The 12134-nt window shown below is 38.6% G+C and overlaps 1 protein-coding gene across 1 annotated transcript in view; it reads left to right on the top strand.

The window, feature by feature from the left end:
* Positions 1–12134, top strand: part of LOC139934951 (membrane-bound transcription factor site-1 protease-like) — a 67056-nt gene that overhangs the window by 34579 nt on the left and 20343 nt on the right. The window contains exon 22 of the mRNA XM_071929377.1: positions 10753–10882. Within this exon, the coding sequence (XP_071785478.1) occupies positions 10753–10882 (130 nt within the window). The remainder of the gene's footprint in view (positions 1–10752; positions 10883–12134) is intronic.

The raw sequence follows: 12134 nt of genomic DNA, 5'->3' as shown, positions 1-12134 counted from the left end.
TGGGGGAGCTCCGCCCTATAAACCTACTGCAACCATGATGTTAACCGCTATACAAACGCTGCCAAATATATGTCTCGGTGGGAATTAATTGATAGATTTACACCGAAGCCAGTGAGGTTACATAAAAAAAATTTTAAAAAATTCTCATGAGTGACACCAAAATTAGTTGTAATGTTTTTACTCATATCTCAAAAACTACAGCACCTTGCAGCAAGTAATATTTGAAGGGAAACTTTCTACTATCAAAAAATTCTCATGAGTGACACCAAAATTAAGTGTAATGTTTTTACTCATATCTCAAAAACTACAGCACCTCAGCAAGTAATATTTGAAGGGAAGCTTTCTACTATCATCAGATCATTATCTTCACACGTGTGGACATTTTGAAAAAGTAACAAAATCCTTTAAAGGCAAAGTGTACCTTTAGTTTTTGGAATCACTGGATCTAGTTGTTTTAACACTATATTAAAGGTAGATATACAATTCTGATTACTCTGTGACTACTTCTATAGAGTCATGGCATGTTGTGTTCTTGAGTGGTCATATGTTTGACTTTGATGTGTTTTTTTGTAAAACCTGAAGTCTTGGAATTTACGCTTCTGTGTTGTTTTAGCATGGAAGCATCAAAATTAGAAACCAATCTAGTGTGAGGCAGGAAGTTTTCATAAGACATTGATTAGTACTGATACCTCGTTCTTTAAAGCCATTGGACATTTTCGGTAAACAGTAGGGCCTATTGTCTAAAGTCCCACACTTCGTGTATCACAAGTTTTATTTAAAATAACAAACCTGTGGAAATTGAGGCTCCATCGATCATTGGAGTGGGGAGAAAATAACGGGAAAACCCAACCTTGTTTCCGCACGTTTTGCCGGGTCATGACATGCGTTCAAAATAAATCCATAATTCTCGTTAGCGAGAATTGATAAATGTTTGAATGTTCTTTCGAACAGTAAAGCATGTCATAGAATAATATTTCTCGACAAGTCTTTCACCTTTACCCTCTGTAAACCCTGTAAGCTATTTGTAAATCTGTGAATTTTTTTTTCCGAAAGTGTGTAATGGCTTTAAAGTGTTCCATTCAACATAACATTTTGAATGTAGAGGTGCACAAAGGACTCAATTCCCAAAGAATTTAAAGGAACACGTTGCCTTGGATCGGACGAGTTGGTCAAAATTTTGACCCCCATAAATGGCCGACGTGTTAGTCGACGAGGTAAAAAGAAAACCACACAATTTCGAGTGATACTCGTGTGGATCATTATATTCTACTTTTAAAATATCTCTCTAATCATATGCATTTTATAACAAACGGTTACAAATGCTTTTCAAAGATCAACTCGACCGATCCAAGGCAACGTGTTCCTTTAAAGTGTTCCATTCAACATAACAGCTTGTAGAGGTGCACTAAGGAATCATTCCCAAAGAATTTAAACTGCACAAATGCTTTGTACAACATAGATGTCCATACTGTGGTGTTTGATCAGCAGAGTGTGGGTTTGAATCCAGGTCGTGAAACTTGCTCTACCGGCCAGGCTTCGGGCTGATAATACCCGAGCCTACATCTGTATGGACTGACAAAGGGGTTACCCTGTTTCAGCCCAAGGAGTATGTGGCAACGGCCTCTGGAAAAAATAATTGTAGCCCACACCTTTGACTTGCATAAAAAGAAATAACAATACTGAAATGTCTGCATGGATCCACCACACATTAAAATCAGGGCATTTGTTACAAAAACTGCTCTGCCCTTATGACATCAAAATATGAGGTCGAAACATTTCAACCCCTCCAACCATCAAATTCTGCCACAACCACAAAACAACACTTCTATCAAAAAAATGCAGCTGTTTGAACAAGTTTCCGTTTCAAATTCTTCAGCCCAGCAAACAGAGTGATTCACGTGTCATCTTGTCCTAGACCTCTTTTTAGTCTGCACTCTTTGTTCGGCAGAGAGCGTCTTCACCCACATCTTCTTGTTGATCATCATGGAAATGAGGAGACTCTTTGCAGTTTAATGTACATGTAGGTCGAACCTGGAGGCAATATAACGGAGTCAACCATGTTCTCATGTGGGGATGTTCCAGTTTACAATTCAAGTTGTTCTACACTGAGTGTGATTTTTCTCGCCTACATTTACCGTTGGAGTTGGGAGCAAGAGGGATTGGTTAGGGTTAAAAAAAAATATAAATGTGTAGTTTCAGTTTGAAAGCTATGAAGTTCAACCAACTTTCCTGCGAAATAATTCACGTCAATGCTTAAAACCAGGTCAACTACGTGACAACTAACCTGCCCCAAGTGACCCTGCAATCCCATTTCCCTTCTGCACGTAAGTCTGACTAACTTGTATTCCGTCATGTTTGTGAAGATCAGTTCTTGTACGCCGGTATTAAAGCAATTGTTTTTTCTGTACTTACAAAGTTGCATCCGTCGTAGTGCTCTTCAATGGGGAAATGGTTTTTTTTCTAAATCGCTTTAAAAAAGGGAATCCTTTAAAAAACTTGTTGAGGATGGCATTTCTGATGGACAGAAAAAAATGCTTTTTGCCAGCTACAAAGAGATCCACATCGGATAGATCGACCTCTCCATCTCGACAATGAAGACACTCCCGGGGTACACACATTTAGTTTTTTTCTTGCGTCTAATTTGTTGTTTTTCAGACGCGAAGTGCAGCCGCACCCGGGCCCAGGGGCATTGCTGATGGAACTGTATTATACGATAATATTTTGATTGTATTGTTGTCGTGTGTCCCTTGCGCCGGTTGCCGTGGTAAAGTCGTATTATTCCAGGGAGCAATTTGCAATGTTGATGTTGCCAGAAGCAGCTTCTTTATATGTTTTTATCGCGATGCATAGCAAGTCATTTTGGCTCATGAATACCAGGCCTTGGGAGTGTAGAAGTATTAAAGGAACATTACAGAATTGTTTTCGGCTAAGAAACAGTTATTTAAACAACCATACTTATAAACTGACAAAGATGTTGAAGTTTGAGATTGATCGGCCATCTGGGTCACAAGAATGAAAAGACAATAACACATTTTGCTAGACACCTACAGTATTTAAAAAAAAAGAAAATGTTCACTGAGCGATCCAAACAGGAAACTATTTTTTTCTTCCCCTCATCAAGTATGACATTTCAGACAGAAATATTTCAAAGTAAATATTCTGCTATCATCATTAGACTGTGTAGGTCTGTGATCTTAGATGACTTTTTACGTACAACATGTACAACGCTTTCCGACCAAATTTGATATGTAGTATAAACACAAACTTTGTTGAATGGTCTCGGGTTTTGACCCTTGCAGAGTCTTTCTCAGAGGTTGCGGTTACATGTTGATGTAAAAAAAGAAGAAATAATAGAGGCATAGGCTTTTATCAAGTTTTTTCGTAGGAATTTTGTACCAGTAGGCCTACCAATTCTTAATCGTAGGGTATACCGTTGGTGTTTACTACAACAATTGATGGTCACGAAAACTTACTTGGTAAAGAACCACTGCAGCTGTTGATTATGTTACATTTTCCTAAATGATTCTCTTCTGTTAAAGGATTGTGGTTTTAGAGAAAGGAATTCAAAACAATTCCAATCTGAGAAATGTTGTTCAGTGTTTGGTCAAAGTGTTCTACATTGTGTTCAACACCATTTACTTCTGTATTGTTATCTTACTATGGCCATTGATACAAGATAAGAGAACACAGACAGTCAAAATACAATCAAACTGTCAAAATACTGCCACAAGTGGAACAAAAAAAGTTCTTGGTAAATTTGTAATAACAGTAATATTAACTGTATTTGTAAAGCGCCAAAGGATACAAGGCGCTGATTGTATGTTTTGCCTAACTGAAATCAAGTATGTATTATGGACGACACAGTCAATAAATGAAGTGTTATTCAGTGTCGTTCAACCTGGCCGACAATCTGGATTAACATTCACACAGGTTGTGGAAGGTCTGTACTGTGTATTCATGGAGAAGAAGGGGGTGGGGGGAATATACAGGTAGCACTCAGTCCAAAAACTAATGATGCATCGAATTTTAAATTCAAGCAAGCAGGTTGGATGCATTGTTCAGTGAGTAAAGCACGTTCATCCATAGAATGACAGACTTCATCTTGTCAACTTCATTCTAGATCCCTGCTAAAAAAAACTAAGAAAAAGAAAACGGCCTTGAGCGGGTTTCGTTGTCGTTTCTCGTGGGACGACTGATGTTGCTAGATACTCCATCTCCCTGAAGACCTCAACGTCTGTTTATAATGTCAAAGATAGACTTGTCAATTAAATCATCTCAAATTCAGTTATAAACACGGGCACACGTAGTTGAGATGATTGTCGGAGGTAGAATATAACTTTTTTCTGTTCTGGGTGAAAGAAAAAAAAAAGAAAAAAAAAAATGTAGTGCAAATAAAACACCCAGTTCAGTTCTTGTTAAAGGCAGTGGACACTATTGGTAATTATTCAAAATAATTATTGTCATAAAACCTTTCTTGATTGCTAGTAATGGGGAGAGGTTGACAGTATAAAACATTGTGAGAAACAGCTCCCTCTGAAGTGACGTAGTTTTTGAGAAAGAAGTAATTTTCCACGAATTTGATTTCGTGACCTCAGATTTAGAACTTTCAGGTCTAGAAATCAAGCATCTGAAAGCACACAACTTTGTGTGACCATGGTCAGATGGTGCGACAAGGGTGTTTTTTTCTTTCATTAATATCTCGCAACTTTGACGACCGATTGAGCTCTAATTTTCACAGGTTTGTTATTTTATGCAAATGTTGAGATACACCAACTGTGAAGACTACTCTTCGACAATTACTAATAGTGTCCACTGCCTTTAAGAGAAAGGTTCACCCTGGTGTTTTCTGGCATAGTTGGCAGCAGATTGCCAGAGACTCGAGGCAACAGTTTCACTGACTTGTGACTTACCTTGACTTGTGCAAAAATTACTTGAGAGTTAACAATTGACTTGAATTCATTGGATTTTATGACAAAAACACAATGCAAATATTGTTAAACATAAATGTGGCAAAATTGAGTCTTCGGCAACGATGCCCCGATGTTTTCAAGTGCATGCTTTTGTCACCTATTTATAAGGCAGAACCTTAAATCTGCACGGCCTGTAAACTATGGAATGAGTTTATTAATGAGTGAAAACGAAAAATCAAAAGAATATCCCACTATGCAATTGTTGCACCTAATTACTAACCTGGTATATTTATTCTCACACCAAGCCAAACTCCCCGTTAACCTGTGAAATATGCAGAACTAACTACCACAAGTGCACCGATTATTCGCTTCTGGGACACAAAGCTGTAAAACTAGGCCATTGTCAATGCCATCAGATTGCCTGATGAACTCCAAGGACAAACCGTGACTGGCTATATATTCCAGCTATTTTTTATTAGATAACCGAACTTGAAACCCAGGTCACTATATAAATAAACAGCTCATACACGGCAGTCACGGCAAAGTAAATAACCAATTTAAGAAATCTTAATAAACGAGGAGACATTTATGATAATGTGCAGGACATCTGTTTGTGTGGATGTTAAGAGAGTGTTCCCCTGTATCTGGCAAGGCCATCCAGATGATGGCTTTTGATGATTAGAATATCATGATTAGAAATTAATTTCATAAATTTTGCCCACATCGACTCTTTTGCCTTTTAGAAAAGGGAAATAATGTGATGCCACGAGAGAAGTACATGTATTGGGAAGTGTCAATTCAGATCATGATCTTTACTTTGACTGTTTCGGTTCAATGGAAGAACTGTTAGGTGGCTTAACTCTTGCCGCTTGCTTCAGGTTGCTATGAGCATTTTGGTACAAGCTGCTTAGCATCTGCTCAGTAAGATGCATGAGTGCTAAGGAAGTATGATGATGTTCTTGAAAACAGCCATAGAAAACACTTAATCTGATCTGATCCTGCTAAGTGCTGATGAAACCTGGTAACAAATTTATCTGGTGCATTTATGACTACATTTTATAGATGAGTATGATAATTTAATAGTTGTATCATAACGTCAGGATTGAGGCTGGTTGAAAATGTGATTATGTTTGGATTTGTGTCAGTGACTGTCTACGCAGCGCGACTATTAAACTGTGTGTCTGTGCATCGGAGCGAGGGCATCCCGCAGTGCGCTCATAATGCGTTGTGGATTAAGCAGTATTGAAACCAGATGTAGTGTCGTCGTTGGCGACTGACGTCTCGATTTGTAACCTTTAATCCTATCAAGTCGGAGTGACAATATTTCTTGGGTGTTGGCCCAATTATAAAAATCATGAGCAATATTTCATTATTTCTTTTTTCTTGGGTCGGGGGGGGGGGGATTGAAGGGATGGAGGAAGGGTGTGAGGGTGTGAGACTAGGGAATAGGGGAGGGGGGCAGGGTAAAAGAAAGGGAAAATAATGGATTGTCTCACCACCTGTTTTTACCAATAAATTTTTTTGACACAACTCTCTCAATATATATTGCTCTATCTCCAGCTAATCTTAATCCTCCTGAAAGACACAGTGAGAGTCAGTCCACCAGACCGTTACCTTGGCTGTGAACCTGACTAATTCTACATCATTATTTTAGGAGGTTGTTTGTTTGGACGGTTGATTTTCTTTTTCAGAGTGTCCTAACAAACCATTGAAAAAATGTGCAACTGTCCACAAACTGAAAAGTCAGCCAAGTGGCTATGCATGCAACAGGACACACTCTCTGAACAAAAAAAACCAAATAAATTCAGCCTAGGTGCGTTTTCATCAAAGAACGGCATACCATGATCAATGCCCGGGTTCCGTGCTGACACATGCATTACAACATCTACTTATAACACATCTTACAGTATATGGTTCTTCTGTATATGCATTGCTAAACAATGCTGTGTAATGTTCACTCCATATTGCCCACCCATCCCCTGCCGACGAACAAAAATTGGAAAAAGATCCTGACTACTAAGAATGAGCTTATGTATGTGCCGACGCATTTCCCGTTTCCGTGCAGTTCCAGTTCATCGTCGTAAGAAAATTCTCCCATGTATCTTACCCTGGGGCTTGCCTAAGTTGCACAACACCGTCTTGTAAGTATACGCTTACATGGTTTAAGTGTTGACATTACTCGACGTTGCATTGATCTGCATGCGGGGAACCAGGAAGAGTCAACAGTTAAAGAGGCAATTTTGTGTTATTCCTTGCTAGATGGCCATTGCTGCACGGTTTGTGTGCTGTCGGAGGTTTTTGTTTGATTTCTGGATCTGTAAATAAACTGCCTGATGCTGATCAACTGTTTGGCAAAACTTTTAGGAGCTTCCAAATTATGCCCTTCTGATGTTTTTGCGAGATAGTATTGGTGTTATTCATGTTTAATAATGTACCCTTTAATTGAATATGTACATTTCAGTGGGGCAGCTTGGGGGGGGGGGGTAAGTTGCTTGAACCCACCATTCAAAAGGCTTGGTTATTTATTTTTTGTGTTTTCATTTTTTTCATCAAGGCTCATGCCGCTCATCAAAAATCATCAAGCAAATCCTGTAGATTGTTTACATTTCTGAGCAAATTTGACTCAATCAATTACTTAAATTGGAAGGGGTAGGGGATGGGAACAGGCTAAATATTGTTATAATGCTTGATACTTGTTAATATGTTATTTAACAGATTCAATTGAATGACTTCCTAATCATATAAACGGAGACCTTGCCACAAATTTGACAAGAGCAGTTGAACCTTGCTTTGCAGACACAGGTTACTTGCTTTTCGGTTTTCTTTAGCTTGGTCCCTCATTTTTGGGGGGCATATTATATTGCCTTGTACCATAGTATACAAATCAATACAGAAGTATTTTGACTTGAGCGTTTCTAATTTTCTAAGTCATTATTTTGCTTCATAATTGGGATTGGACATCAAAGCCATAGGTCATCATGGTCATGTGTGTTGTGTAGTTCACAAGGAACCTAGTTTATTTACCATAAAAAGAAGGGCGTTGCCTCTGGCATTCTTCACCGCAGCATCTTGTAAACCAATAGGTCTCATGTTATGAAATTGTCCAATGTAGTTTGTCAACAAAGTATCCCAATTTTTAAACACAAAACTAAAAAGTCTCTTTTATGTTATTTCTGTTGACATTTTACCGACAAAATCTGATTCAAGAAAATGACAATATCAGCAGTGTCTGGGCATTTTGTGAGGACTACAGAGAAATGAGAAGAGAAAGTTCTCTAAAGGGTTAACTGGTTAAAGACACTCGACACTATTGGTAATTGTCAAAGACCAGTCTTCTCACTTAGTGTATCTCAACATATATGCATAAAATATGCATGAACCTGTCTGCCTGTGAAAATTTGAGCTCATTTGGTCGTTGAAGTTGCGAGATAATAATGAAAGAAAAAACACCCTTGTCACACGAAGTTGTGTGCTTTCAGATGCTTGATTTCGAGACTTCAAATTCTAAACTTGAGGTCTCGAAATCAAATTCCTGGAAAATTACTTCTTTCTCGAAAACTACTTTACTTCAGTGTGAGCCGTTTCTCACAGTGTTTTATATTATCAACCTCTCCCCATTACTCGTTACCAAATCAGGTTTTATGATAATAACTATTTTGAGTAATTACATGTACCGATATTGTCCACTGCCTTTAAATGAGGAAATTTATATCCAATATTTTTGACGAATAATTAAATTCCTTTGAAGCTAATTGCACAGTCTTGGTCATTCAATCTTGACCTTAGTAAGCGTCCATTTAATGGTGACCTAATTTCTCCGTAGTTAGAAATATCTTTCTGACTGAAGTACTGTTCCTTTTCAAAGACTTTATTCTCTTTCAATGCTCAGTAAAAAGTATTTTAAAGGCAGTGGACTCGATTGGCAACCACTCAAGATAATTATAAGCATAAAACCTTACTTGGTAACGAGTAATAGGCAGCTGTTGATAATATAAAACAGTGTGAGAAACGGCTCCCTCTGATGCAGCATAGTTTTTGAGAAAGAAGTAATTTACCTTTGTTTTTAGAGGTCTCGAAATCAAGCATCTGAAAGCACACAACTTCGTGTGACAAGTGTGTTTTTTTCTTTCATTATTATCTTGCAACTTCAATGACCGGTTGAGCTTAAATTTTCACAGGTTTGAGATACAACAAGTGAGAAAACTGGTCTTTGACAATTACCAATAGTGTCCAGTGTCTTTAAAGAAAGAGCAAGAGTGGATAGTTTTTTCTTTTAAGTGAAAATGAAAAGCTTTAAGAAAATTGGCACAGTGTTTTAGTTGATACATGTTGCGCCAAATGTCAGATATTCTAGAATGATTTTTCATAGTTGACAAGTGGACCTCCTTTAGGTAGGAACTGCGTTGGTGGAGGGGAGGTGGGAGTTTTGAGGGGGAGGGGATTGGCCTACAGGAGAGAGTCTGTAGCTTGTTACTCCTTCCTCCATGTCTTGACATTCACTGTAGATCACGTCCCACTTTCATCTTTGCTGACAGCCGAATTCTGCACTTTTGATCACCACTCTCCGTATACAGGCAAGCACGATTTTTTGCGCTACCTGAGCTAGCGAAAAATGCCTGTAACGTGGAGTACGCCTGGGCACAAGCAAAAATTCCCAGCTAATCTTTGAAATAGGCTTGACGTAAGCGCAGAATTCCCTCTTTCTGCAAGCACCGATGGTGAGCAAAGCCATGAAATTGGGCCCTGGTCCCACTTTCATTACTCTGCTTACCGCATGCGGAGAATCAGTGCTAACTTTGTTTGTTAAAAATATTTTTCAAAGTCGGTGATCATTGACAAGGTTGGAAGCAATTGCCTTCGTGAAATATTTGGACTGTGCACAACAGTATTACCTGTCACCGTTTTTTGAGGAGTAAATTTGATGACTTCTCGTCGACTTGTTAGTTCCTCTGAGGAGAATTTGCACATACAAACCTTCTGTGCAGTTTGCACATTGACACCTTGGTTGCCTAGCGACCCATTCCGCTGGCTTATAATATTCAGTGGTCCACTTTGTAGGCAGGGCATTTGTGCTGCATTGAAACATAATTCCATGCTGGGATTAGCACAGCGTGTGACTTTGCTGACAGAGAAAAAGAAGAAAAAAAGCATTAAAAAAAGCGTGAGGCAACACCTTAGCGCCTTATAATGACGGATGTGATTCTTCTGTGAGGTACAATGTATATTAGTGAAGCTCAGGTCTACTTTTGGACGGAAGGGGGGGGGGTAAACTTAGTCAAGAATGATAACAAACGGCCAAGTCAAAGCTGGATGTTTAGTGTTGAGTACACCTGGCATTTGGTTTAAGACTGGTCACTAAATTAAAGAGACATTTTGTTGTACGGAGGTTACACTTTGGATTTGAAGTGAACAAACCAACCAGTTGAGTGATTTACCCTTGAAAATGCCCTCAACAGCAACCAAGAAACTACTCTTTGTTGTTGTCTCAAGATCTAGATTTAGACCCTTGGTTCCTTTCTCTGTCCTCTTTTAGTTGATGAGTAGTTCTAAGACATTAGTTTCGCTGAAGGGTCTGTACACTTGTCTGCTACCTGTATGGATTAATTTAAAGGGGTTTGATACCTTTTGTAGATCAAGTTTTTTGTTATGACATGAATCCATACTCACTGTGAGGGTGAATGGAGATGTGTGTCATAAAATTTACCTGTAAAAGTTTTAGCTTCTGTTAAGTTTTTGAGAGAAAAAATAAAAGGAAAATCACATAGCAATATATTTTTAGGATGCTTTCTCATAAACTCTTGCGTTACCAGACTATTAATGTTGTTTTTGTTATCTATTGCAGGTAATCACCTTTACCGATACTCTAAGGTATTAGATGCCCACCAGCTGGGTACCCAAAAGCCACGCCCTCTCCCTGGGTGCCCCACCCTAGCCTGGACCAAAGGAGAACCCCTCAACATCTCGGCGCCCAGGTAAGCACTTTGTATTTTCAAGAGAAAGCCTTGTGTTTAACCCACAATGGCAAGGATGTTCTTTGACATGCAGCAATAGCCATGGGGACACTTTTAATGGATGGACTCTTGAGGGTGCTGTTCGTCTCCCCCTCCTAGAGGACTGCTGATTTGTCTTCAATTGTATATTTTTCTGTCCATGATGTCTTAAGTATTTTTCTTTAGCCATGGCAGGACTAGGAGTGGGATTTGTTATGTTGTTGAGCTTTAAGTTCAGGAATTGGAAATTCCAGACTGATATCTGAAATCAGACATTGTATGCATGCCTGGTGAACAAAAGTAGCTGGTATTATCTGCATCTATAAATAAATCGTGCTTAGGGTGTTTCTTATCTAGCACTGAGGATACTATTCTTAGGAGCTCCTTGGAATCTATAACTCCAGGGGTTATCAAAAGGTGGACATGCCATTTCAACATCAATCAATCAATCTTGAACCATATCCCACAGGAGGTTGGCTCCCCGAATGTTCACTCTTCATTCTTGCCTAGTTTTTTACTTTTGGTCACTGATGACTCTCACGCCCTTAAACGTTTGATTAGGCAAACCACATCTAATAATTATATTCGTTTGTTGCTGTTTGTTTGCTGAGAGGTTATAGTGCGTTGTGTGTTGCACCGTTCTGATGAACATCAACAAGTTTATTTTGTTCCTTGTTTAGATGAGGATGTAGTGTTTTATATGTCATGCACTTGATAACAACAAAGTCTTGAGTTGAAAAAAAAAAAGACAAAACCCTGAGACAACCTCGAGGCTCCTTTCAACGGTTCCGATTGTCGTTTGAAACTTAAGATCCAAAGTACGCTCTCTAAAGAATGGATAATCCTGAATTGTCTTACATCTATTAAACCCTGGATTTCTTATTGCGAAATGGAATTACAAGAAGTTGAGTAGCAGACTCAAGTAGTGCATACAGTAGCCTTAAAGGCAGTGGACACTATTGGTAATTACTCAAAACAATTATTAACATAAAACCTTACTTGGTAAAGAGTAATAGGGAGCTGTTGATAATATAAAACATTCTGAGAAATTGCTCTTGGAAGTACTGTAGTTTTCGAGGAAGAAGTAAGTTTCCACGAGTTTGATTTTGAGACCTCGGGATTTAGAATTTGAGGTCTCGAATCAAGCATCTGAAAGCACACAACTTAGGGTGTTTTTTCTTTCATTATTATCTCGTAACTTCGACGACTAATCGAGCTCAAATTTTCACAGGTT

Source organism: Asterias amurensis, chromosome 3, assembly GCF_032118995.1.
Source record: "Asterias amurensis chromosome 3, ASM3211899v1".
Taxonomy (NCBI): Eukaryota; Metazoa; Echinodermata; class Asteroidea; order Forcipulatida; family Asteriidae; genus Asterias; species Asterias amurensis.
Note: the sequence above shows the minus strand (reverse complement) of the source record. Positions and strands in the feature narration are given on the sequence as shown.